At 56.6% G+C, this 24,931-nt stretch overlaps 1 protein-coding gene, 1 long non-coding RNA gene and 1 other non-coding gene across 4 annotated transcripts; 1 reads left to right on the forward strand and 2 right to left on the reverse strand.

Annotated features, from left to right (window-relative positions):
• The first annotated feature begins 8,954 nt into the window (after positions 1-8,954).
• On the forward strand, positions 8,955-18,689 carry ST6GALNAC2 (ST6 N-acetylgalactosaminide alpha-2,6-sialyltransferase 2). Its single transcript, XM_059828340.1, has 10 exons — positions 8,955-9,079; positions 14,784-14,876; positions 14,997-15,054; positions 15,697-15,871; positions 16,660-16,825; positions 16,909-17,047; positions 17,215-17,318; positions 17,479-17,562; positions 18,192-18,291; positions 18,522-18,689. The coding sequence occupies exons 1-10, from the start codon at positions 8,955-8,957 to the stop codon at positions 18,687-18,689; spliced, it is 1,212 nt and encodes a 403-aa protein (XP_059684323.1).
• A 2,398-nt stretch (positions 18,690-21,087) lies between these two features.
• On the reverse strand, positions 21,088-23,795 carry LOC132318976 (uncharacterized). 2 transcript variants are annotated; one of them, XR_009484422.1, is made up of 5 exons: positions 23,703-23,795; positions 22,561-22,650; positions 21,739-21,808; positions 21,314-21,453; positions 21,088-21,151 (listed from the first exon to the last, which is right to left on the reverse strand). It is a non-coding gene; the product is annotated as an uncharacterized LOC132318976 (long non-coding RNA). The 2 variants fall into 2 exon arrangements; XR_009484421.1 differs by having other exon boundaries at positions 22,561-22,732.
• Positions 23,796-23,869: 74 nt separating this feature from the next.
• Positions 23,870-23,944, reverse strand: LOC132319012 (small nucleolar RNA R38). The gene has a single exon (XR_009484428.1). It is a non-coding gene; the product is annotated as a small nucleolar RNA R38 (small nucleolar RNA).
• Between the last annotated feature and the right edge of the window lie 987 nt (positions 23,945-24,931).

Here is a 24,931-nt window from a genome sequence, read left to right on the forward strand (position 1 = left end):
TTGTGTGGCAAGGGCCATTGCCTGGGAAATCTCAACACCACCTCACTGGGAACGGAAGAAGACCACCAGAGCCAAAGTTAGCTCTGGACTTCCAGGCACGTTTCATCCCGACAAAGACAATTCCCTCCTTCAGCATCTCTGTTTTCTCACAATGTTTCTACAAATGTGCAAATGCTACAGACCAGGAGAAGAATAGCAAGACAACCCAGCACACCAACAAAGAAGTCCCATCTGGCTATGCTACAAGACTGTTGCTGGTGGTTGTAGGCACTGGTATTGGGAGGGAAGAATCCAGGATTGATCTGGGTAGCATACGGTCCAGTGTCCTGCATCTTCATCCAGGTTTTCTCTCTTTGCAAGGAGATGCTTCTCAGGCTGGGGCTACTTCTGTTTTAGGTGGATCCTCTCCATTAGTGGTGCCCATCTTGGAGCTGGCTGTATTGTCCAAGCAAGCTCCCTTGGCAGCTAGTGGATGGAGGTCGTCACACAGATCCTATCTCAGGTTGACTTAATTCCTGGGGGTGCTGCTCTTATTCTGCTCCCTGCAGATAAAAAGGATGGACTGGGCACTTCCAGGTGACTAAGTTGAGAGAGGAGGAGTCTCTCTTCTGCTTCCCAGTGTGGCCTTGTCATGATACCTGTGAAGGACCACCACCATCAGCTCAATGGCAGGAAAACGCTTTCCATGGTGCAGCAGGCATGCTGGACTTGGTACTTCTTGCTCTGGAGCTCCCCTGGCTGCAGGACATGTGAATGTGCGCGGTCCTGGTGTGCCAAGCCCCTGCTTAGCTGGGCTTTGGCAGGCTTGGCACCTAGCTGTGCCAGGAGGAATGTGTTTACCCTCTTGCCAGGGGGAGGTAGGAGCTCTCCAAGTCCAGGGATGGATGCTGTCTGTCCTGGCTGCTGGCTGGAGTGCCTGTCCCCCATTGTGCTGAGAGGGGCCTGGTTGCAGCCAGCAAGCCTGCAGTGTATTGGCCTTCTGAAAGGGGTTTTGCAAGCAAAATAAATGGCACTACTTTGGCCAAGCTGATTTTTCATTGCAGCCTTGTGGGATGTGGTTATTTTAGTGTGCGTCCAAAGCAGTTGCTTAAAGGCTGAGACAGTGGATGATGAAGCCAGGAAAGGGTAGGACTGAGTGTTAATGAGAACCTCCAGCTGCAGGTGCTCTGCAGCTTGTGTGGACACACCTGGGCATCCCCCACTTGTTCACCTTGCTGTTGCAGGATGGGGATCAGAGCTGGCCAAGCACCTCCGTGAGGAAGTGGTTAAACACTTGGCGAGTTTGTCCTTGTCCCAGCAACTGCTTTCCAAGTGTATCAGATGCTGGAGATAAATGCGTGAAGGGCTGGATGTTTCCCCATGACACCATGCAGGCAAAAAACCACTTCCAGTGTCCAGTCAGGTTCAGTGCATCCTCCCATTGTTCATCAGGCTCTGGATTGGGGCCCAGCTGCACACTGACTGGTCCCAGTGGACCTGCTCTGGCTGCAAGCAGTTTTCCTTTTGTGCCGCATTTCTGCTGGGGGCAGCAGCGTCTCCAGGGACCCCCCGGGTTCCGAGGGAGGCATTTCAGTGCGGATTGTCAGCAGGGTTTGTCAGGCCTGATTTCCTTTGTCCCTTTTTTCCTTGTGCTGTGGAGAGGCCAAGCAGTTTCTCATGTCTCAGTAAGCTTGTTTGCAAAGGACAACCCCCCACATTGATAATCTAAGTGAAGAATTCAGCTTATCTGTGAGAGGATGTAGCCTGTGTTGGCTGCTCTGCCCATACAAGCCCTGCAGTGTCTGTGGGAGCAGGGAGTTATCTGAAAGGCACTGTGCCTCTGTTGGGAATGATGTATGTAGCCTCACGTGAACACCAGACCCGTGGGAGGTGTTGCAGGCTTTGGAGCAGACCAGAAACCTTCCTGCGCAGCAAACGGCCTCCCCGTGAAGGGGGAGCCTGATGGAGGCTAGTCACCCTCCATAACTGACTGAGGACAAACTCCCGCAGCACCCAGGAGCTCTGGGTGTCTCAGCCCCTCGCGGTGGCTGTGCGTAGTTGGTGTCCCCTGTCCCTGGGCCCTGCAGGCTCTCCCTGCCTGGCATTCACCCGGCTGGGCTCTCGGTGGGCAGCGAGGCAGCTTTGTTCCTTGCCCGCGTGTCGGGGCCGCACCGAATTGCTGCGGGTTGCTTAGTGACCAGCTCCGCACGGGTATTCTTCCTGCCTGAATGGGGCTTTTCTCTTCCCAAGAAGTTGGAAGAAGTTTCTCTTAGACCCTTCCCTTCCCCCTTCCTCTTCTTTTGTTTCCCTCTCCTCTGGGAAGCGGGATGGGGCTGAGTCCCGCTGAGCGAGGGGACCGTGGTGGGTAGAGAAGCTTTGGGGATGGGCTGGTGGCCCCCGGCCCGCGCTTTCCCCTGGTGCCCAGCTCCTCTTTGCAGCTGAGGCTTCCCATAGTCAGGGGAAGGAAACTTCCCAGGAGACTTTCTCCACCAGCAGAGCATGTTCCCTCCAGGCTTTCCTCTCAGCACAGCTGGCATAGGTTGGTGTTATGAGGGATAATCTTGGCTGGAGAAGGCCCTTTGCTGTGGTCTGGAGTTTCCCAGCAAGCTCTAAACCGTGTCCTCTCTGGCCCCGGAAAAGCAGCTCTGACCTGACCCTTCGCCTCCTCGCTTTGCTTCTGGCCCCCCTGCACCAAGGTGTCCCATCCCGCTGTGGGCTGGCTGAGGTGCAGTGCCCATGGGGACACGTCGCCTGGAGCACAACTCCAGCTGCGTCTCACCAGAGCTGCCTGACCTTGCGGCATCAGGTCCGGAGCAGCCACGGGAAGTCGAGGGGGTTTGGAGGTGGCATTTGCCAGCCAATTTCTAGCCTGGCACAAACTGGTGTAGCAAAACCTGTGGAGGGCAGCTACAGCCGGAGCACTCTTGGCAAGAGACAGGATTCAGGGTGTGGGTGAGTTCCCCACCTGGGTGTGTGTCCCAGGGCGAAAGCGGCAATGCCAGGCTGTGCCGGAGCAGCCCCAGCCTCCCCAGTGCAGCTGAACAGTCGGTACCATGGTGCAGGGCCACCCCAAATGTCCCCATCCAGGTCCTTGCTGCTGGCAGGCCAGCAGGATTGTCCCAGTGCCAGCAGGTGGCAGCTCCTGTTCAGGGACCTGTCAGCACGTACAGTGTCTGGCACATCCAGGTTTGGCACAGGCCATGTCAGAGTGCCATGCACAGCCCTGCAGCTGCCCACACTGCATCAGACTATTGTCCCCCAGTGTCCTTCACTTTCTAATGCCCACCTGCCTGTAGGGTTTATGGCCCAGGAGCTCCTTGGGGTAGGTAGGGACATGCATAGAAGAGGTTGGGTACCTGCGAGTGCCACTCTTGCAGCTGCAAAGTGTGTGCAAAGGTGCGGCCTCAGCTTGTGCAACGTGGCATGGTGCTGAAGGCAGCACGAGCGGAAGGACCGACGGCAGGATCAGGTCTGACATCTTGAGAGATGCCTCAGAAACAGCGACGACTCCTCGTGCGTGGACATGTTACCCAGTGCCAGGAAGCAGCATCATCTTTCCCTGCTGCCAGCCAGGAGCTAAAGGGTCTGCCAGATTTAAACAGAGATGTCTGATTTGGGGAAGAAATACACAACAGTGCTTTAGCGTGTCCGGAAGCTGCTGTAGTGTCAGCCATGCTTTTTTGTGAAGCTATTGGTGAGTACCATGAGCTGTTAGTACAGCCGTGCCCAACTCCTCCCTGCATTCCAGGAAGTTAACAGCCTCTAGATATTCCCTGCTGGGCTGCAAGAGACAAATCCACTTGTCACCCAAGAGCTCTCATGGTGTCACCTTCCTGGCAGAGCTTTGAATCTTTTGTTTGGTTTCCACCTCCTATCTTTTTGTGGTGTGAGTGCTTGCCTGTCTAGCAGAAGCAGGGACCGTGTCCTGCTGCATGTTTGCAGGCATGTAGCTCCTCGATTGGGGCTGGGGTCGAAGCAGGAGGAAGTGGATGGGGACTTGCTGGGCTGGGGGACAAGGATACGCCTTGGGGACAAGCAGGCAGTGCAGAGCCCATCTCATCCCTGCTCCTGGTCAGCCCAACCCTGCCTTTCAGGCTCCAGAGAGCAGGTTTGGGCTGACCGGGAGCAGGGACGAGATGTTTTCTGCACCGTGTCCTGGAGCTTGGGGTGCCTGCTAGTGCTGGCAGCCAAGACAAAACCCAACCCTGTGCTGGAGGGAGCCACTGCACGTGCCACAGATGGCTCCAAGGCAGTCTTGTGCCATGGTGGCACATCCAGATTGTCACTGCTGTCTCTCTTCTTCCCAGGCAAGAAACCGAGGCACAGAGCAGCCAGAGCTGGACACCAGCACCCAGCTTCCCAGCATGGATGCGTTGCTCTCGAGCAGCCGTGGCTGACTGGGCGCCGCGGGAGCGTAGCAGAGGCATGTGCCTGCTCCAGGTCAGCGCAAAAAACCCTGTGCTGGTGACTTACCAGATGCTATTTATATTCCCCAATTGCAGAGAGGTTTGGGGCAGGTCGTTGGTGCGCAGGGGTGGGGGGTTCACTCTCCTCACCTCCGCTATGTGGACCTTCTCCCTTTGTTGGGGATGTGGCAGCAGGGAAATCCAGTTGGACTAGAAAAACTATTGGTAGTAGGGGAGGGAGAACAAGATAAAGGAGCAGTCCATGGCTTTGTTGTGCAAAAAGCACCAGATGACCTCCGAGCACCTCCCCTGCAGTGAACCCTCATCTCCAGGTGCTGGGGCAGGGTCCTGCAAGCAAACAGCTCCTGGGGGTGCAGCAGCTCCTGCTTCCCAAGCCAAGGGGCTGTGGTAGTGCGGGCTCCTCTGCCAGGCTGAGCCCTGACCCAGCCCTTGGGGTGGTAAATCCTGGAAAGACACTTGCTGAGTCTTGAGGACATCCCAAGGCTCCCTCCATCCCTCTCGCAGCAGCCATGCAGTGTCAGGTGGGACCGCACAGGCAGACAAGGGGCTGGCGCCCACCCACGCTCAGAGACTGTGTCCCCTCTCCCCAGCTGTGTGCTTCGGGGACAGAGCCTGGCCCTACCCCTGGGCCATGTGGCTTTGAGGCTCCCATGTTTCAGCAGACCTCAGGGACTGTTTACACTGCTAAGAACAGGGCAGGATCAGTCCACATCTGCTCTGCCTGATCCAGAGCCGGCAAGAAAGGGGAAGGCAGTGGTTTGTGTTGTCACCCTAATTTCTCAAAGGTGTTTCCCAGCTCTGCAGCACTCCAGCGCACAACCCAGAGGCTCACAGGTTGCTTTGTGCCTGGCGGAGAGGGGATGGCCTTCAGACTGTGTGTTCAGCTTATCTCAGCCCCGGTCAACGGTCCAAGGCTGACCAACAGCTTTGCCAGGTGCAGACGTCTCTGCGATAAGAGCCAGGCCAGGTGTTTTCCCGATGGACCACTTCCTGCCAGATTGGCACAAGGATGGGGCACATCACATCAGTTTCACTGCACAGCTGCATCCCCGAGCCCCTTTCCTAACCGCAGCGTGGGATTGTGCACAAGGCAGAAAGGCAGAGCCCATCGCTTGGAGCTGCAGTTGCCATGGGGTGATGCTGAGCACAGCCCTGAGCATCTCTGGTCCCGCAGCTGAGTGCTGGAGTCCTCATGTCGAAGCATCCTCCATGTGGTCACTTCCCCACTCACCTCCTGGCTTTGGTTGCAGTAACACCTAAAAATCCAAGCAAAGACCCTCAGGGAGCATCCACAGCACTGCCCGGGCAGCGTTAGCACGGGCAGGCACTTTGCCTGACCCCGTTTCTGCGGAGGACCTGGCGAGAGGACGTTTGGCCGAGGCGCGCTCTCGCTGCTCTCTCCTCCCCGTCGGGAAGGGGCTGTGCGTCAGCCTCCCGAGACATCTGCTGACGAATTTTTCATTATGCGATGGCCTTGCCTCCGCAGGCAGCCATATGGCCCCACGTTCTCCAGCGGGGCTGACACAGCAACGCGTTCCTAGGTCCAGACTTTGAATTTCAGGGACATTTTCTATGAGCAGATTTTTGGCTCTTTCTTAAATGCATCTCTGACCTGTGCTGGACAAATTGGGGTGTATAAATCCTCCAGGAGTTTTTTGGCGATTTCTTTCTCCCAGCTGGACAGTTCATCATGGCAAAGACCACAAGACTTTCCTCCATCAACCCGTGGCCAACAGCCAGCTGGTGCAAGATGTGCTTATTTTCCTCTCGCTCTCTCTAGCCATGTGGATGGCTTGGGTTTTGTTTCCAAGAAGTAATCATTGGAATAAAAAGCCCAGGCTAAAAATTATACTTGCTGCTTTTCATTGTAATTTCTTTTGTGTTCTTTTCCTAATCTTTATTTGGCAACTATCATCCTAAAAGGTTTTCACACTTATTTAGCTTCTAAGTTAAGCACCACTTAATTTTGGGGCATGGGCCAAAATGCATTGTAGCACAAAACAAGTAGAGCAGATGAAGAACTGTGCATCTCATTTCCACCCCTTTGAAAAAAAACCAACAGTAGAAAACCATATAACATGGAAACAGAGAGATGAGAGCAATGCAAAGAAACCAGCTCCTCCATCCCCCTGGGCAAGTGCACTCCACCAGCATTTGCATAATTGGGCCATAAATGTCTCTGGATGGCAAATTCCTGACTTTCCCCAGGCCACTCGCTTGGGACCATCGGCTGTCCACCTCCAGGGCCAAGCCTTGCTATGTCCCTTGTGACTTACTAAAACAGTTGGTAATAATTAGCTGTGATTAACAGAGGGCCAGAGTCAAGAGCACATGAACCGAGGCACTGGGTCGCAGGGAGCAAATCCATCAGGTCAGAGTGAACAAGGGCAATCCCTGAGTCGTGCCGAGTGGGGACAGGCTCCAGGCTGGGGGACCCTTCAGCAGGACCCCAGACTCTTGTCCCCGTTCCGCTGGCCCTGAGTCTTCTGGATTATGCCAGTACCCCGGGGAGCTGGGAGCAGACTTTACTGATAGCGTCAAAAAGCATCAAATCCTTCCATCAGTGCACCCACATTTCTCTGAGCTGCCCTTTGCTACTAGGATACATGTTAACTCCCTCTTCCTGCCCACCCTTTTGTAGTTTTAGCTCCAGCTGGGCTTTAGACCTGATTTCATCCCTGCGTGTCCAAGTGGTGATGGTATGTCCTGTCTATCCTGCTTCTTGCCTGCTCTCTCCTTCCCCGAGACTCCCCGTGCCCAGCAAAGCCTGCCTGCCACAGCTCCCTGGTCCCTGCACGACAGCAGGGCTTGTTCCCTCTTAAGTTTTCTTAAAAATCAATGTGGCCACCATCCCCTCGTGGTGACCCAGGTCCAATGTCCGCTTTCCCAGTGGGACAAGGCCAGCGCTGCCACCACTGCCAGCCTTGGGTTGCAGACCTGCTCCCAAGTTTGCACTGGGGCATTGCCACCGATGCAACTTGGGCACCTCGTGGTGCCATCCCTGCACAGCCAAAATTCCCAGAGGACCGGGGCTGGCAGCCAGGGGACTTGAAGTAACACAAGCAAATGGAGACTGAAGCAAACTCATATGAAATGATTTTTCCATTTATCTTCCTTTGAACGAGCAGCATCATTGGAAAGGTGTCTGGGCAGGCAGGAATGGAAGTGGGGAGTGGTTGGCTCTGGGGGGGTAAGAAGTGTTGGCGAAAATGCAGCCGTGAATACACCTACCTGGGGGTGTGCAGGTGGGACTCGGGAGCAGGGATGGGGTTTGGCCCCAGGTTTCTGGGTCTGAATAAAGACAGCGGGTATTTGGGGAGGGGCTGGAGGGGGGTGACACCCCGGGGCAACATGTCATGGGTGCTCAGGGAGCCACGGGCGCAGGGCTGAGGGTTTGGCTGGAGCAGGGCTCACCATGCTGCTGCTCCACGAGTCTGGTGGCTTCCTAAAAATCTAACCCCCCGAAATCACTGCAGATCAACTGAAAACGCTTGTTTTCCTTGCTGAGTCCCTTCCCCCGCTGCAACAAACATTTTGGTATGCATATCCTTTAGTTCGCAAGGCTGTTCTCTTTGTTTAGAGGAGTTTAACTAAGTAATGTTGAAATATTCTTTCAAAAAAGAAACTGAAGCACTTCCTTTCCAAAAATGTCAAAATGCTCCATTTTGATTTCCCCAACCCATTTTTCCTTTCCCCCAGCCCAAACTATTTGCCGAACTCGGCACAAAGCCCTCAACGGGTTTTTTTGCTGCAAAACCACATTGGGGGGGAGCGATCTGTTCAGCCAGAAAGTGGCCAGGGACCCAAAGGCAGCACCCCACCAGTGCGTCCCCCCTTTCTCTCTTTTTACACCAGATTTGCTCCCGCGGCGGCGGGTTTGCCTGCGAGCGGCTCGGTGCAGGTACGTGCCAAGGTGCTGCTATCGGGCAGCCCAGGGCCGGAGCCCAGCTTCGCTTCCGAGCCTGGAGTTTCTGAGAAAATAAACAGCAGATGCCTCTGGCCACCCTCGACGGTTGGCTGCACCATGGGGTCGCCGGGTGTTGGCGTGGGCTGTGCGTGCTGCCGGTGGCGAAGCAGCCGGTTGGTGAAAGAGCGTGTTTTAGCTGAACAAGAAAGTTAAGGAAAGGGGGAACCTCCGTGCTTTGTGAGCTGTAGGTGGGTGGCATGAAAAGGAGGCAAAAAAAAAAAAAAAAATAGTGCATTTCCCTGCTGGTCTGAGTAAATGTTTAATCCCCAGCTCGGAGAGAAAAAGCAGCTCAAAAGTGCTTTTTTTCTCAGCAAGTCTGAACCAGTCAGCCTGGTGCCTCCTCCCTCCGGCTCACACCCTCCCTCCCTCCGCTCCGGAGGAATATCCCAGCCTGCTCCAAGGTGCAGCTGGGCACCCAGGGCAGGACGGAGCCAGGCCAGAGCGGTGTCCGCACCCACCGGGCCAGGAAGTTTGCGGGGGCCCTCGCAGGCAGCGGCGGGACGGCGGTGTGCCCGGTGCAGGCAGCCCTGGCTCCCACGCTCCCGCTTGCCTGCGCTTCTCCAGCGGTTGGAGTGCCTGGGATGGGATCCCCGCACTGGAAACGGCTCTGCCTTTTGCTCCTGGCAGGTTTAACATCCTCCCTGCTCCTCTACAGTCACTACTACGCTACGGTAGAGTCGCCCACCAGCCAGAGGATCATAGCCAGGTAAGGGGGGCACGGGGAGGGAGCGGTGGGAGGTAGGGATGTGCAAATCCAGCATGAGGTACCGTGTGCTGGGATGGGAGGGGGAATTGGGGTGCCAGTGTGGGTCTCTTAGAGCAGGTTGTCCCAGCTGTGCCCCTGGTTGTTGGCTGGTTTGAGAAATGTGCTTGCAGCAGGCTCTGCCCCCCACCCCGAGGTGTCCTGGGCACCCAGTGCTGCCCATGGCTGCCAGCCGAGCCCAGGGGTGCCCAGAGGGGGACCCCGGGGCCGTGAGGGGCTGCAGAGGTCCCCACATGGGTTCAGCCCATCACAGTGCAAAGAAACGGTGGGTGGGTGCAGGCATGGCTGAGGGTGCTCAGCCCCCAGCAGGATCAACCCCCTTCAGCAGCCAGCCAGACCCCCTGCGAGCCCCGCGTGTCCGCGCTGGGCTGATTTAGGGTTGGAACTGGCTGATTGACCTGGGGGGGAGATTTGGCCCCCATGGAGCTGCACTGATCCCCCCCACTGCAGGGGCAGTGCATGCCCACAGCCCCCTCCGATCCCTGGGGCTGTCCCCCCCCCCCCACTTGCTAACTCCCGGGGGCTGGAGCATTTCCCAAACTCCAGCAATTTGCATCTCCCCCTTTGCTGTCACATCTGCCTTCCCTACATCCTCCAACCTCCCCAAGCCCCTTCCCGAGTCTCCCCGGTGCCAGGCGGGCGAGGGTGCTGAGGTCCCGCAGGGAGCCCCCGGGAGCCCTGGGGAGCCCGGCTGAGCGGGCAGGGTGTGAGGGTGCCTGCACAGCACTTGGCCTGCAGGACCAGCCACCCTTCTCTCCTGCAAGCATGAGGTAATGTGCCAGGAGAGTGCTACGGGTGTCCCTCACCTCCACGCTGGGTGCTCTTGGGTGCTGACGGTGCAACAAGGCTCAGCTGCCTGGGTGCTGCCCGGGAGTGGAGGATGCTGTAGGGACCGGAGTCGGTCCTGCACGGGGTGAGCTGAGTGCAACCAGATTGGCACTGGGAGTTGCTGGGGATGCAGCTGGCTGGGCTGCCCTGGGGTCCAGGCTCTCTCTCTTCCCCATCTGGGAGCTGGGCGCTCTCCTTGCCCCCTCCTGTCCTGCCCAGGGCAGAGATCCCCTCTCCTGCTGGGCTTGCAGAGCAGACATATCCCCAGCAGCCCGGGCAGAGGTTGCCTGTTTCCACCCTGGGCCGTGCTGGGTGAGCAGTGGTGCCGGCGGCAGCAGCGTTAGCCCGTACCGCACGGTGCTCAGGGCAGGTTGCAGCTGGCGTTTGGAGCAGCTCCCCGCTTGATGTCCATGAGAGGGGAAACTGAGGCCCATGAGGGCAGCAGGACATGCCCAAGGACCACACTGGAGCTGGGAATGGAAACCAGCCGTGCCCTGGCACAGGGTCCATGGCCCATCCTGGGAGCAGGGTCCGGAGGAGACCCATGGGTTGGGAGCTGGGAGCGGGTTCCCCCCACCACATGGCAGGCTGCAGGTAACTCAGCCATTGCCTAACCCTTGCCTGCGCCTGCCCCAGCCCCGGGTGCCCCCGCCGCAGAGCCAGCCTGGGCTCCTGCCCCGCGACCGATGGGACCGAGGGTCAGCTCGTCCACCCCCAGAGAGGAGGGGGAGCCCCAGGGTGAGGTAACGGGGAGCTGACCTGAGCTCTAAAGCTTTCTTGGACTTTTCCTCTTGGCTTTAATCCAACCGCTAAAGATAGAGCCAAACCAGAGCAAGTCTTGTTCGCTCCAATTCCCTGTGTATGCAAACACGCTGCCCCGTGATTGCTCCTTGTCCAGCCTGAATTGTGCACCCGGAGGAATCGGCGCAGCCCCGCCGACGGACGCGGGGCTGAGTCCGGAGGTGAAACCGGGATGGCCAGTGTTTTGCATGGCTGATGCACTATGGCAGAGCGCACGCTTCCCGCTCTGCCTGCCGTCGGGGCAGAAAGGGAGGGTCGGGGGTGCTCACACATCGACGCAGGCAGCCACGTTTCAGCAGGGAGGTTTGTGTGAGCAGTGCCTCCATGCAGACTTACGGGGGGATGAAGTGGCTCAGGAGGAAGCTGATCCCCCTCATTGTTGCTGGCTGCTGCCAGCACCAAGTCACCCGAGGGCCAGATACCCACGGCAATGCCGAGTCCCCCTCCAGTTCAGCCCAAAGCTGGTGACAGTGGTGAGGCCCCTACGGAGATGGGCGAAATGCCCCCATCCTCGCAGAGCCGGCCACCCCGCGGTCCGCCCCGTCCCACTCCCCGCCTGCCCATCTCTCTGAAACCCCACTGGGGAGCTGCCGGCACTGCTTGTGCTTCATTATTAGGGCAGACAGGATGAGCGTGGAGCTCTGCCCAGCCTCGCCATGCCGCTCTGGCTCTGCGCTGGGGAAAGATGCTTTCTGGAGCTCGGCCCTTCGTGGTGGGATGGAGCAAATGCCTTCTGAGAGTGGGTTTGTGTTGCTGCTTCAGCTCCCTCAAATGGCTCTGCGGGGCCTTGGGAGTGTTTGCTGAAGATAAGGCCGGAGTGTGTGTTCACAACACTCGTACACGGTGTTATCTTCCGGAAACGGGGGGTGGCCGCGGACCAGGGACGTCATATTTGTGAATGCCACGGCAGTGAGAGAGCGTACCCAGGCTTGGCTGGCTCCATTGTGGCAGCTGGTGCCTGGGCAGCCACGGGCCACTCCTTCCCCAGAGCCCCATTGTGCATCGGCCGGTCCCAGGGAGGGTTGTCATCTTCTGAGTCAACCAAGCATCACGAGGTGCTTCGCCACATCCTGGCGGGTGACGTCAAAGCGTTTGGCTCCCCGACCCGCCGCTGAGCTGCTGTCTGGCGGGGGTTCCAGCCGCCCCACGCCCTCCCCAGCAGGGTTTGGGCAGTGGCCACAGCCAGGATGGCTGCCGCGATGCTGAGGAGGTGGCTTCAGCACCTACAGCTGGGATGCGAGCGCAGAGAGGTGCCGACACAGGGATTGGATTTATCAGATTGACACAAGTCCTGGAAGAAGCGATGAGCAAGTGCCACGCACTGTGTCTGGCCACGGATGGAGGTGGGTCCCAGCTCCCATCGAACGTCAGCAGGAACCAACCTACAGGGCTGCTTGCACCCACCTCCCTCCAGCCAGCCTGAGCCCCCCACGCTGCCCTGGGTGCTCCCGCAGCATCCCTGGCAGTTCAGAAAGTAGCACAGCACCCTCCCGCTGCCAGCACCCAGGTCTTTCCCTCGTCCCGCAGACACTGGGATGAGCCGGGGAAGGGGAAGGGGAAGGGAAGGGTCTGTACCAAGAAAGAAGAGTGGGAGAGCTTGGAGGGCTGGGGAGGGGCTGGGTGAGCAGAGGTGTGCAGCTGGGGCTCGTGAGCCTGATGGGGAAGGGCTGGGGAGGCAGCCGGGCCGGGAGAGGCTGTGTTTGTGCAGCTCCTGGGCAGCATGAGCCTGGGCACGGTGTGTGAGGGTAACGGCTTTTGGGGTTTGGTAGTGGGTTGCATCTCTGCGGCCAGAAAAAGGGTGGGTGGGCAAACTGGGGGGCTTTGGATGCAGGGGGGTGTGCTGCTCCAAGGAGCTCAGTGCTTTGCAGGAGCTGGTTCTGGCTCTGGGTTTGGAGCAGGGAGGTTTCTTCAGTCCCGGGTCTGTCATTCAGGTGCTGGTAACATCGATAAGCTCCTGCTTGTGAGGCTTGTGGGCCAGGGATCTCCTGCGTCGTGAGATGGAGGACGCAAGCAGGGCTGGGGCAGCTCGCTGAGGGTGAGCTCCCTGGGGATGCCGTGGCAGTTCGTTGCAGCTAAGCTGACTCAGCTCGCAGAGCTCTCCTTGCTCTCCTTGGTGCAAGACTCTTGCATGGGCGAGCTCCGCTCTGACCGACGTGTCCTGCCTGTACCTGGCAGAGATGGGCTGAAAGAGCAGCCTCCGGCGTAATCGTGAGGCCTCGTGTACAGCCTTTGGAGGGCATTTCCCAGCCGGTGCCTCGCTGTGCTCAGACCCTGCCAGGGCAGCTCCGCTCCCGGCCACAAGCCGAGGGAACAGGCAAGTTTGGCCAGGCTGGGTTTATTTAGATGGTTGCAGCGATAACGCCAGAAAGGCGCTGCAGAAAGCTGCAGCTCCAGCATCTCCCTGGGACGGCTCAGCTCCGCTTTGGTGGACCATCCTGGGGCTTTGCCCTCCCTCCTCTCCGCCAGCTCGGGTGCTCCCGGGATGAGCCTCAGGGATGAGCTGGTGGCTTCGAGGGAAGGTGGGGACAGCACCGTGCCGGACCCTTCTCCTGGCTCTGGGGCCAGCCCTGCTGTCAGCACTCCTGTATGCAGCAGGACCGCTTTTTACACGTGTTTGGAGGGCAGGATGTGTTTGGAGGGCAGGATGTGGCCACAGGGCAGGACCTTGCCCCTGGGCTGGAGTGTGTGTGTTTTGAAGGGTGGGGGCTCTGCAGGGCAGCAGCTCTTGGTGGGCAGCTGCCTTTTTATGGGCTACTGAGGCAAGATGCACTGGCTCGATTTAAAAAGGTGCCCCGCTCCGCTGGTGGTGCTCAGTCCCCTGTGCAGGGGGGACGCCTTCGCCCTCGGCATCCCCTGCCCAGAGCTGGCAGTGCTGGGATGGAGCAAGGATGGAGCTGGGACTAAAGCCTGCGTGGCCCTGACTCCCCATCCACGCCTGGGGACACGGTCCAGCCCCCAGTGCCAGCCCCCAGGCAAGGCACTGGGCTGTCCTTCCATGTCACGCTGTACCCCTGGCGTGGCATGACGCAGGGTTTGAGTGGCAAATGGGTCTGGATCTGCTCCTGGGCAGGGCTGTGGGCACTGCTGGTGTCGACAGGGGCCGTGGCGGGGACGGAAACCCAATGCCCGCTGCGCTGGGCAGCATCACGGCGGTGGGGGCCGGGGGGGGGTAGGCAGAGCTCCGCTCCCCACCTGCCTCTACCTGTCCCCGGGCTCCCAAGCAGACAAGGGGGCCCTTGTCTCCTCCACAATACCCCCCTTCTGGCCTGAGCACCTGCCGGCTGGGCTGGAGGCGGCGCCGGGGGGCTCTGAAGGGCCCTTCTGTGCGGGGATGAATGGGAGCCTGTTCCCCTCCGGTGGGCTCCCACCTCCTGCTTGCCAGGCTGTGACCCTGCCCGGCCCCCAGCCCCACACCCCCCCCAGGAGGATGGGTTTGCTCTGCCTGGCCCCATGGGGTTCAGGGCACCCCAAGATGCTCGGGGTGGGAAGCCCTCTGCCTCCGTCCCCCAGCGCTAAATGAAGGACCAGGGCATGCTGCAGCTGGCCCCATGGCAGAGGGGGGTCCTGTGCACCCCCAGAGCCTCCAGATCCCAGTTGCCAATTGCTTTTCCAGTGTAGCAACTGAACGTGTCCTGCCGGCCTGCTGTCCAGCTTGTCCCAGCCCCGTCCCCTCGGGCTCAGGAAGGGTGGGATGGTGGGAAGAGCCAGGGAGGTCTCGGTGGGGTCCCCCCAAGGCTGCAGGCTGGGCTGGGTGTGGTTTCTGGTATGTGGGGGTCCTGGAGGTGGGACCCACCGGGAGATGGCAGTTGCTTTCTGCATAAACCCAGTATTTTGCAAATCTGCGGCTCTCCGCTTGCAGAAACGCGCAGACGGGGGTGGGTGGGCGCAGGCAGCGGTGGAGGGGTCCGAGTGGAGGTGACGTGGTCTTGCCCCGTGGCTCTCACAGGTGGGGGGGTGTCGCGGTGTGGTGGCTCAGTGTCACCTCCCCAGCTGAGCCCCCACCGGCTTCTTCTCCCAGTCTGCTGCAGCCGGAGCCACTGGTCCTGGCTCCGCCGGGGGCATCGCGCCGAGCCAGCAGCCGCAGATGGGCCCTTGAAGGCAGCTTAGAGAGGTAAGGGGGAAGGTGTGCGCAGCAGTCCTGGCACAGCTGGGAGCCCCCTGCCCACTGTGGGGTTCCCCATTGCTCCAAGTGATGGATTTTTAACTCCGCTCTATGTTTCCCCCTTTTCAGTGGGAAGTCCTTCAAGCCTTCTGCCGAGCAGGAGGAGCCCAAGCCCAGCAGAAAGCAGGTAATCATTAGCAGAGTACAGTTAGTGTCCCCCGTACCCCTCCTTGCTGGGTTTTGTTGGTTGAAGGTCTGTGTGGGGAAGCTGAGGAGGAGCAGAATCATCTGGAAGGCGTTGGGGGTGTGTGTATGTAGAGGAGCAACCATCCTCCATGGATGCAGGTCTCCCTCAACAGCACCTCCCCAAGCAATTCCCCAATGTGGAGGATGGAGGCAGCATCACCTGCTCCCCCCAACCCCGTGACACCTGGGCCACCAGCTGGGCTGGACACTCGTGAGGATGGACCCAGGCTCTGGGGGGGACCGGTCCTGGGCACTGGGGCTGTTCTTGTACAGCAAAGGCCTTTACTGGGGTGCCCACACTAGAAGGTGCTGAATCTTTCACGGGGCTCATGCTCTCAGGTGGCTCTGTAAGCCCCGGTCCTCCCAGCCCCAGTCAGCTGCGTACTAAAGGGTGTTTTGCAGTAGGAAACCGAGGCGTGACGCAGTGCCCTGCCTGGGTGACCCAGCAGAACGTGTGATGGACAAAGAGAATTTCTGTCCCTGGGTTTGTCCTCTCCTCAGTGCCTGCTGAGGGGTGGGGATGTTGGAGGGAAGGTAGACCCAGGCTGGAGACTGAATCGAGGTCTTCCTCCCTGCCCCCCAGCCCAGCATGTGCCTCCGCTCAGTGACGGCCAGAGCAAAGGCAGACCCCAAGTTTGGGGAGATCTTCCGCTTCGACACCCCTGTGCTGATGTGGGACCAGCACTTCACCCCAGAGACCTGGGACAGGCTGAAGACGCGACACGTCCCCTATGGCTGGCAAGGCTTGTCCCACGCAGGTACGGACCCAAGCAGCATGGGGGTGGCAGCAGATGGGGCAGGGGGGGTGATGGCAGGGTGTGGGGCAGCTTGAGGGACCTGGGGAACCCAGCAGAAGGGACTGAAGACATGGGGCAGGCAGAAAAGCCCTGCAGAGGAGTGGGGACCTTGATCTCTTCCCACTCCGCCTCCTGGGGCGCGGGGCAGAGGGAATGGCTTTGCAAATGCTACTTGCTGCATCTTGTGACATTTTCCCCAAATAAAAGCTCCAGTGTGTGTATGATTATTAACTGGGGTCGGAGGAGGAGCTCGGACAACCCGCTCCATTGTTGTGGATGGAGATTTTTTCCCTTCCTACCCCAAACCGCTCTCTGCTCTCCCCGGCAGCCACCGGCTTCAATCCCTGGGCTGGGAAATGCTGGGGACGGCGGGGGGGGGAGCAAACCGGTGGCAGTTGCAAGGAGGCATTGTCAGGAGGGGACATGGGCAGCAGCATCACGGGACCAGGGCTGGAGATGTCCGGATGTGTCCCCGTGCTTTGCACGGGCTCAGGTGGCTGATGTTTGGAGCTTAGGAACATGAGGGGCTGTGTGAGAGGTGACACCAAGCCTGGGAGAGAAGGGTCTGGCTGGTGTCCCCCCATCCCATCTGTAGACCCCTCTCCTGCATGACGATGGCGTGAGCTTTCTTGTGTGCTGCTCCTGGATGTGCTCTTGCACAAGCTTGTCTGTGTGTGCTCTTGCACACTTAAGTGCAGGCTGACACACACCTTTTCCCCGCTGACCGGCCACATCCCGCTCCGTTCCAGTGGTGGGCAGCACCCTCCGGCTCCTCAACACCTCCGCCAACAGACGCCTCTTCGACAGGGATGCCTTCCCCGGGGGCTGTGTCCGCTGCGCTGTGGTGGGCAATGGCGGCATCCTCAACGGCTCGCGGCAGGGCAAGGCGATCGACGCTCACGACCTGGTGTTCAGGTGGGGACGGGTCCAGGGCAGGATGGGGCCATGGGTGCTGGGAGAGGCCAGCCCTGGACATGCATCCTGTGCTTTTCCTGCAGGCTCAACGGTGCTGTGATCAAAGGCTTCGAGGAAGACGTCGGGACCAAGATCTCATTCTACGGCTTCACGGTGAACACCATGAAGAACTCCCTCATTGCTTACGAGGAGTACGGCTTCACCCAGATACCCCAGGCCAAGGTGAGATCCCAAGAATTTGTCAGGGTGGTGACCCCAAACTGTCCCCTGAGGCTGGGCTTGCCCCCCAGACTTTCCCCCCATCTCAGGAGCCCTCAGCCCTTGCCCCACTGATGCAGGCAGTGCCCCAAAGCTCCCCCCAAGTGCCATGTCTATGTCCCCCACTGCAGGACCTGAGGTACATCTTCATCCCCTCGGATGTCCGTGACTACATCATGCTGAAGTCGGCCATCCAGGGCAGCCCAGTCCCTGAGGGCTCAGACAAGGGGGACGAGTGAGTAGCCCCCCAAAATCCCCCCAGCACCTTTGGTGATGCACCGGAGGGAGCATGACTTGCCTGCCCTCACCCCACGCCTGTCCCTAGTGGGATGAACCCCAAGTAGCCCCAAGACTCCTGTAACATGAATTCTGCCCGTCTCCTTGCCCCGCTGCAGGCCGCGGAAGTATTTTGGACCGGAGGCAACTGCAGAGAAGTTCAAGTTGCTGCATCCTGATTTCTTGCAGTACCTGATAGCGAGGTGAGGATGATGAGGACTGTGGCTGCTGCCCAGCTCTGCTGTGGGCTGGGCTTAGACTGCCTGCATCCCGCCACTGCTCTCTCCAGTACAGACCAGTGGCTGCCCAGCCGCAAAGCACAGCCCCAGTTCCAGGCACTGGAACTACCTCCGTCCTGCTCTCTGCAGGTAAAGCAGAGAGATTTGTCCCACGCTGTTCCCATTCACTGCAGCACAGCTCATGGCCCCTCCTGGCGGGGAGACTCCCACAGCCTCACCATGCTCACCTTGCCTCCCACTTCCCAAAATAAATTAAATTTTGACCTAGTCTAACAGGAGCAGAGGTAAGGCCCAAAGGGATTGTCTCTTCCTACCTTTCATGAAAGCAGGCGTCTGGGTTGGGATGATTTCAAACAGTGGGGAGGTGCCTTTCAGCAACCTGCAGCAAATGAGCTGAACCACAGTAGCAGCCATCAGAGAATCCACACAAGTACTGTGTTTCACTCAGTATTCCTGCCTTACTGGGCACCGGTGTCACCGAGCGCACAATGGGGGCTGGACGGGCACTGGGTGCTGCTGGGTGTGGTGCTGGGGGCCATGGTGCTGTGCCAGCTGTGACCCCCCCGCCCTTGACCCGCCACGTCCACCGGCAGGTTCCTGCGGTCGGAGCTCCTGAACACGCAGTACGGCTCGCTCTACATGCCCAGCACCGGCGCCCTCATGCTCCTCACCGCGCTCCACACGTGTGACCAGGTAAGAGGCCGTGGGGCCACCTGCGAACCAGGGGACCCCCTGGGGACCCCCCCTTTGGCTGCTGGGGCTTGTGACTAGCTGCTGTAAGGCTCCCGGTGGGGACCAGCATGTCCTGGTGGCTGTCCTACATGTGCCACCCCCTGTCCCCAGAGGGGTGTTGAGGCATGGAGCGCCTTAGGCTGAGCCCTAACCCCATCCTTTGTCCATCTGCCCCACCTCCCGCCCTGCAGGTCAGTGCCTATGGGTTCATCACCACCAACTACGAGCAGTTCTCAGACCACTACTACGAGCTGGAGAAGAAACCGCTGGTGTTTTACGCCAACCACGACATGATGCTGGAGGCAGCGCTGTGGAGGAGCCTGCACCGGGCAGGGATCATGACCCTCTACCAGCGGTGAGGGCAGACGGTGGCCCACGGGGGCAAGTCCAAGGACTCCCGCAGCTCTTCTCTTTCCCGAAGGCCACCTTCTCCCTCCAGAGGGTTCTCCCCAGCTGGCCAGCCAGCCCATGGAGCAGACGCTCCGCACCACAGCCAGTGGCGGTGATGGTGGTAAGGGGCAAGCTTAAGCTGGTATGGGGAAATGCTGCATTTCCTCAGGGATCGCCAGCAACTTGTTTCGTGGTTCAATGTGACTGAACGTGGCCTTTGGGGCACCAAGAAGCACCATGGCTTGTGGCTGGGACCTCCCAGCCCCACAGACTGGAAGCCCAGGAGGGGCAGGGTGATGCTCAAGAAGATCCTGGAGACATGTACATGTAGCAGCCTCTGGCTGGAAGACGCTGTTCACCTTGCCATCACACCCCAGCTCAAACGCTTGTCACCGTGTTGGGACCAGAACGGGCATGATGAATCCTCGGACTGGAGACTACATCATCCAGCTAATAGGAAGGTGGTGTGGTTGGAGAACGCTTCCCTCCCGGACTGCAGAAAGCCGTAACTCCAGCCAGCTCTGGGTTGACGTGGGCCACTTTCCAGAAGGATGTTTGCCTCCATGACAAGCTGGAAAGCCAGCGGCTTGGCCACCCTCTCCTGTGACAGACACACAGAGTGCCCTCTCATTTTCCCCGTCTCTAGACCATGGTGTTTTCAAACAAGGAAGGGTCTTAAAAGCCATCAGCTACGAGTAGGGTTACTGTGGCTCAGCTGGGACACCAGAAACGCGGCTGACCTTTGAGCAGCCTGGAGACAAGAGCTGGTCTACAGCCCACGCAGGTGCAGTAGTGGGTTTGTTGGGTTTTTCTTGCACAGGGACCATGCGGTGCCCTCTGAGTGCTTTGAGAAGGCAGCCCCATGACAGGTGGGTTAGGGAACCTGGTTGTTGGGTGAGCCTAAGTGATTGTCACTCTTTTAATTTTTTTCCTCCTAAAAAAACTTGAGCGAGGTGAAGGTCTTGAACCCTTCAGCTATCCTGTGTAAGCCAGCACTGCTAAGGAAGACCTGCTGGAGAGGTTACTCCAGCTGGCAGGGGCCGGAGGGTTGATCCAGCACAGGAGTGGGAGCAGTGTAATCTGAGACACTTTCCCACTTTGTGTAATTACATAAATGTTGAATGATTTGTTTTCTTTCATGCCTGTTTCAGTTGTTTTGGTGAATGGGGTGGGAGTGACACCCCCCCACCTCCCGCAGCAGAGGAGCTATAGCATGTAGTAGAGCGAGCCTTCAACCGGGGAACAGCCGCAGAGGTAGGGACTGGAGTGGGGTTACACCCTGGAGACCTGGGCTGGCAGGGAGCCCCTGTGCCCCCCACCTTGCCGGATCTGCTGGAGCAGCTCTGAGCACAGCCTTTTTCCACTTGGGATGCATTTGGTGTACATCAGCTGGGGAGGAACAATTTACTGCAGAGATGGCAAGATAGCCTGGCCGTGAGCCAGGGAACCTCAAAACCCCCTCAAGCTCAGGGCAGGCTGCTTTCAGCCAGTTCAAATGAGCATTACGGAAGATTAGTCTATCAGCCTGTTTCAGATGTAATCTCTAGCTCAGAGCCCATCTTGTGTTCCCAGGTCTCAAATTAACTTTTGTTCGCATCAGAGCCACCTTACAATGGTACCAAGGCAGCCTGTTAGGCCTGTTTTTTATTCACAAACACTCAGCAAAACTCCTTTCATGACAAGAACGAGCCTGATCCTCACATCACCTGACCAAGATGGCACCAAAACCTCCTCCAACCAGCTCTGGCCAAGCCTCAGCACAGCCCGTGCAGGTGACTTTGAACATGGTGATCAGCAGCACCTTGATGCACAGGGCAAAAAGAACAGGTTTTAAAAACAAGTGCTGTCACAGTGCAGCATCCTGCCAGGAATCCCATCCAGCTCATGGGCAGAGCTGTTTGTGCACACCAAGAACTACTATGCACACCCTCCTCTCCCATTTCAAGAAGGGAGGGTTTCTAGCCAAGGGTGTAGCCTAGCCCTGGAGTTAAACACACTCCATTTTAACGGCTTACGAGACAAGGAACCTGATGGCTGTACTACTGCCTCTCACTTCTCCCTTATCTTTGAGCTTCCAAGCAGACCACAAGAACCGTATCTGTCACCAGTCCTAGCTTAACTGTAAGTAGTTTTGTCACGCAGTTATCATGAACTGCTTTTCTTCAACTTTCAGTGCATGCAGACACTGAAGTCCTTTGGTATCAGGGAGGAGCAGGTTTTGCTATGAAGGGTAAGCTCACAACTGCTTCGATTTCAGAAAGCCTTTTAACCCCAAAGCCTTTCTACCTGCTCAAAACCATTTCTGTTCAAGTAGAGAACTTTTACCAAAAAAAATCCAAAACAACTTCAACTCCCAAAATTTTCCATAACTTGTTTTATTCCGGAACAGAAGACAGCAGGGAACTGCTTTTTCCTCCAGCCAGCTTTTTTCCTAGTGGAAAAAACACAGTGTCAGAGCAAAGCAACTGTCAGCTGAAAAGTTCCTGATTTGCACTATTTAATTGAAAGTACAGGTCTCAGGAGACAAAAACTTGCTCCCCCCCAGCCGATGGCACTAGTACCCAAATCCCCTTTGGCTTTACTGGGAACTTACCCACGATGTAGCTGCAGCAACCACTGAGTAGCGAGGAGGAGCCTGCAGTTATGCACAGGTGGCCATTTTACACCATTCTGAATGACGCATCAGTGGCCATTTGCGAGACCCACTCCAGAACAATCTTCCTTCTGTTGCTCCTGGAGTTGGGAGACACCACAACGCAATGATGTAACAGCTTTCCTAAACAAGTTTGTTCTGAAACAATTCCTGCCCCTCTCTAGGCTCAAAGCACTGAGTAGCTTTTACTTATTTATCACCAGGCCGCCTCTTCCCTTTTTCCCCTTACTCCTTGGAAGCCAAAAGCCCCGCATCCCACATGCTCTTCCCCGCGACTGGTCCTACTCAGAACACAGCTGTATTGACAGAGCAACTAATCTGACTGCGGGTTTGTAGCACCATTCCCTCCCCTTCTGCATACTAACCGTGACTTCTTAAGGAAGTCCGCTGTCGTCAGTTTGCCGGTTCAGCCTGTCAGTGAATGTTATTGATCTTCTGCAAACAAATACAAATTCTGTTAAATAAAGCGTGAAATTATTTAGTAGAATGCAGCTGTCAGCTACCTGGAGACAAAGTGCTGTTACAGCATGTGTATTCAGTGACTGTACATCAGGTGAGATACAAATGCATTTCTTATCTGCCCTTCAACCTGCCGCTCTGCCTCACTGTTTGTGTAAGTAATTTAAAAGCTTTTCGCAGATCTAAACTGTGCTATGACAACAGCAGGCAGTGCTTACAGTCCCTGTACTGAGCCCTGCCATATCTGGGCTCCGGAGAGCTGGCTGCTGAACAGCCCGTGCGTATGGGACAGCACTTGTGCTGCCGCTGCACATTGCAAGGGCTGGAGGAAAGGGGAGAGATGCTGCTTTTGCCTTACTGGTGCCACTTGTGTCATCTGAGTCTTCGCAAGGGGTAGGAGACCTGCTAAGAGGAAATAAATAAGCCTCAGTGAACAGTTGTTTCTCCCTCACAGCTGAGTTCAGACAGGGATAACAGCACATCACAGGCTCAGTTTCTCTCCTGCCCTTGGCTATATAAACTCCTCAAATTCTACAAAATTACATACAGTAGACACCCAGATGACAACATGCCGATGACCAGCGTTCTTCCTGATGACTAGTATTTTTCCTGGTAAGTGTTCAAAGACTAGGTATTCTGCTCAGCAGATGAGTCACGCTGCCTACTTATGTGACATATAATTAATAAATTGAAAACGAACAGCATACAATACTGAAGCATTCTCTTACCAGCTTGAAGCCCAACTTAGCAGCTGCCCTCTTGCCAAAGCTGTCTTTGGGCAACAGTACAACCCCGGGATTCTGCAGGACGATTTCCTTCTAAATACAAGTTGCATTGAACACTGTTAGCAACAGTACTTCGAATAAAGTTTGTCCTCCACTCATCTCTTCTCCATCCCTTCTGAAAAAAACAGTACTGGGTCACAGAGCAAGAATCAAACCCAGGGATTTTTCCATTCAGAGGCAGGCGATTTTTGTCTCACTAGCTTGGCACAGCAGAAACCTGTCCCTCGGAGACAAAGGAGCATGCTTGCCAGTGAGATGCCTCGCTCAGAGACAAGAAACTTGGGGAGATGGATGCTGTTTAAATCCTTGCTTAGAAAAATACCCCACCAGCTCTGAGACTTCGGTGGTTTAGACCCTTTTTAGCTGTTTCAAGCAGACATCCTCCTCATCACACAGCAACATCTTAATCCAACTCCCTCCTTGCACACAAGAATAATCCATTCATCCAGGATGTAAATTGTCTATGGGTTTATCTTGAGAAATGCATTCAAGCAGACCTAAGACCAACACATCCCTTCTGTGGAAGGACTCTTCAGGGCGTGTCCTTTCCAGGATGACCCTTTGATGTACATGAGCTGTACCTCTCCACCCCCAGCAACCTGATGCAAGTTTGAAACTGTCCCAGTGCACCTCGAGGTAGGCATACAGACCAATTATTCTTTCGCTAGGTCTATTTCTGTGACAAATACAATTATGAGATGAGCTGTGTCAAGTGTCTCCGTAATGGGCTGTCATCCAATCCCTCCTACTTCTGATCCCTTCTACTCCTGCTCATCTTCGACCACGCTGACAAGCAGGTGCTCTACTGGGCACCACCACCAGTAAAATTCCCATTCATTCTGTGCTGCCTTTCAACTTGTGCTCCATGGCAGCAAAGGGCTGCGCACTCAGGTGGCAGCTGCAACAAAGCTACAGCCTTGATTGGCTTAATTACATTAATCAAGCCACTGGGCTTTTATATCTCCTCCCAGTAGCCCCAGGGACATAGAAGGATATCATCTGACAGAGCAGAATGAGTCTTACTTCCACAGCCCAACAACAGGAGAAAACTAGGCTATGACAAAATAGATGCTGATGTTTCTCACCATTGTGCAGCTGGTGCAGGTTTACTGTCAGTCCAGTGAAGGAATCTGCTTCCCAGGCAGGTGAGTGTTTTCACCCTTGCTCGATACCATGCCATGCTCTGAAACAGAGGAAGAGGACAGAGAGTTAGTTCATGTAACAGACCGTTCTTTTACCTTTGTGTCTAACGCTGAGCCTCAGAGTCATGTTTCCACAGAGGAAAGATTAACTTCAGACAGGGATAACTTTATCATCACTAGCTCAGCTTCCAGAGCAGCCAAACCCGACCTATGCAGGGCCACCCCAAAAACCTCTTGACTTTGTGGTTAGCGTGCTCCTCACCCGGGCAGCAACAACACCTCGTGGGTATGACTCGTTCTACTGACCTCTTTCTGCGTGGGTACTCGGTCAAGCGTGATGGGTAAAGCGGGCTCAGCCCGCTAAACCTCACTGCTCGGAGGGTGCTCAAAGACAAGCCCCGATACTGTTACAGGGCATTTTGAGAAACAAGGGTTAAAAGTAAGAAAGAAAAGTGTAGAGAAGATACTTTGTAACAACTGCACCCGGTACTTAAACATATTAGAGATAAAGACTGTCTCCACTGACTCTCTGCTGATAAAGATTGTCTTCACTGACTCTCTGCTAACTAGCAATAATGATTAGCGCAAGGACGAATCGTAGAAAAATAGAAAAGACTGCCAAAATAGTGCCCTAGAGTTAACTTGTCTCATTATGATCTCATTTTAATACTAAAAAACACACCTCCTAGCTAGAGAAGCCCCAACCCAATTTAGCCCCCTACTCTCTGAGCATGCGTGGTGAATTAAAAGAGAAGTGTAACTTTAAGATGAAGTAAGAAAAGTATTAACCAATAGTTAATTAAGGAGTAGCACCAGTAGGCGTAACTAACTTTGTTAACTATTTTAAATACCTGTCATGATTTTATCCCCGTGTGCAAGCTTTGAGGAGAAATCCCCTTGCACCCGGCGCCGCAAGAAACACGCCTGCTTTATAACTCTTTCTGAGTTGTGAAGTTCGTTTCCGCGTGTCAATACTGCACTGATGCAAGGGCCAGGCTGAGCTATACCAGCTGCTGTATTAAATACTCTCCCACAGGCGCTGCTGGGGGAGAATCAGTACTAGCGTAGCCAAAATCTACGAGCCGAGGATCGCCTGGGCCAGGCCCCGTGCATCCCCCGCACGGAGAGGGCCAGAGCCCCGCCCAGGCGGCGAGCAGGAGCCGCGGGGCCCA

This window comes from Gavia stellata, chromosome 22 (assembly GCF_030936135.1).
Source record: "Gavia stellata isolate bGavSte3 chromosome 22, bGavSte3.hap2, whole genome shotgun sequence".
Lineage (NCBI taxonomy): Eukaryota > Metazoa > Chordata > Aves > Gaviiformes > Gaviidae > Gavia > Gavia stellata.